Source organism: Kryptolebias marmoratus, linkage group LG9 (genome assembly GCF_001649575.2).
Source record: "Kryptolebias marmoratus isolate JLee-2015 linkage group LG9, ASM164957v2, whole genome shotgun sequence".
Classification (NCBI taxonomy): domain Eukaryota; kingdom Metazoa; phylum Chordata; class Actinopteri; order Cyprinodontiformes; family Rivulidae; genus Kryptolebias; species Kryptolebias marmoratus.
In genome coordinates, this window is record NC_051438.1 from 30,179,746 (window position 1) to 30,181,043 (window position 1,298).

Genomic DNA, 1,298 nt, shown 5'->3' on the forward strand with positions numbered 1-1,298 from the left:
CCCGCCGCGCTGCGTTCAGGGAGGTTTTTTTTTCTGAGTTTGAAAGTTGAAGCAGAACCGGAGGAACAACCGGCGTCAAACGGACCCACCGCTCCGAGGAGAAGGCATGGGCTGCGGCCACAGCAAGGTGAGAAACTCCGCCGACGGACCGGGTAAAACCCCGCGGAGAGGCCGGGGAAACCCTCTTTGTTCCGCCGGGAGAAGGTGACTTTGCTCGGCCGGAGGAGGCTCGCTGGTAGGCGGCCGCCGCGGGGCTGCTGGTCCCGCCGCCCGCGGAGAGATGAGCTCCGAATATCGGCCTCCAGAACTCAGCCGTGCCTCCAGAACCCAGGTTCTTATATGTGGGTCAGAACCACGGGTTCGGGTGGAGGTTCGGTACCGGGTTTAAAGCCAGTGAAAGTTCCCTCCTCACATCTGTTTCCAATCAGCTCCGGTTTGAATCAGTTTCCCACGGTCCGAACTTTAAAACCGCTAACCTTGTTTTAATTCTGATTGTTTTGGTGTAAATTCATCTGTAAACGCTCCTGAAGTGTCTCTGGGTGTCCCTGAGTGTCCCTGAGTGTCTCTGAATGTCTCTGAGCGTCCCTGAAGTGTCTCTGAAGTGTCTCTGGGTGTCTCTGAGTGTCCCTGAGTGTCTCTGAATGTCCCTGAGCGTCCCTGGGTGTCTCTGAGTGTCCCTGAGAGCTGCTGATGTTCAGGTAGAGGCTGTTAGTTTGTCTCTGAGGGGTTATTCTGGAAATTACCCTGAGGGGACCGTTTGTGGACAGGGGACAGATTTGATGATGGGGACAGGGTTGATGAGGGGGACAGTTTGTGGACAGGGGACAGATTTGATGATGCAGACAGTGTTGTGGGCAGGGACAGTTTCAGGTTGGGTCAGGGTTCTGGTTTGGGCCCGACCTGGGCTGTCTGTCCTCTGGTCCAGATGTGTCTTCCAGCTGTGAGGTCAGTGACCTCATATTTCTGTAAAATGGATTTATTTCATTTTATTGTCTTGGTGTCCTCGTCTTGTGGTGAAAACATGGAGTTTGTCCTCATTATGGACAGAGATGTCCCTCAGACAGCAGGTGTCCACTCTAAGGCCTGCGGGCCTTGTGTTGTGGCACAGTTGGACTTTGTTTTGGTTCCTTAAAGGAGACCTCTGTGGGCTACAGAACATTTAAAACAGAAAATCCTTCTCAGATTATATTTGCTCTGATTGGTCGGTTTAATCTAATGTAAACTCAGGCTTTGCTCTGATTGGTCGGTCTTATCTGATGTAAACTCAGGCTTTGCTCTGATTGGTCGGTCTTATCTGA

At 52.3% G+C, this 1,298-nt stretch overlaps 1 protein-coding gene across 1 annotated transcript in view; it reads left to right on the forward strand.

Annotated features, from left to right (window-relative positions):
- The window catches only part of ccdc69 (coiled-coil domain containing 69), a 12,388-nt gene continuing 11,090 nt past the window's right edge, over positions 1 to 1,298 (forward strand). The window contains exon 1 of the mRNA XM_037977390.1: positions 1 to 127. Coding sequence (XP_037833318.1) covers positions 107 to 127 — 21 coding nt within the window. The 5' untranslated portion in view covers positions 1 to 106. The remainder of the gene's footprint in view (positions 128 to 1,298) is intronic.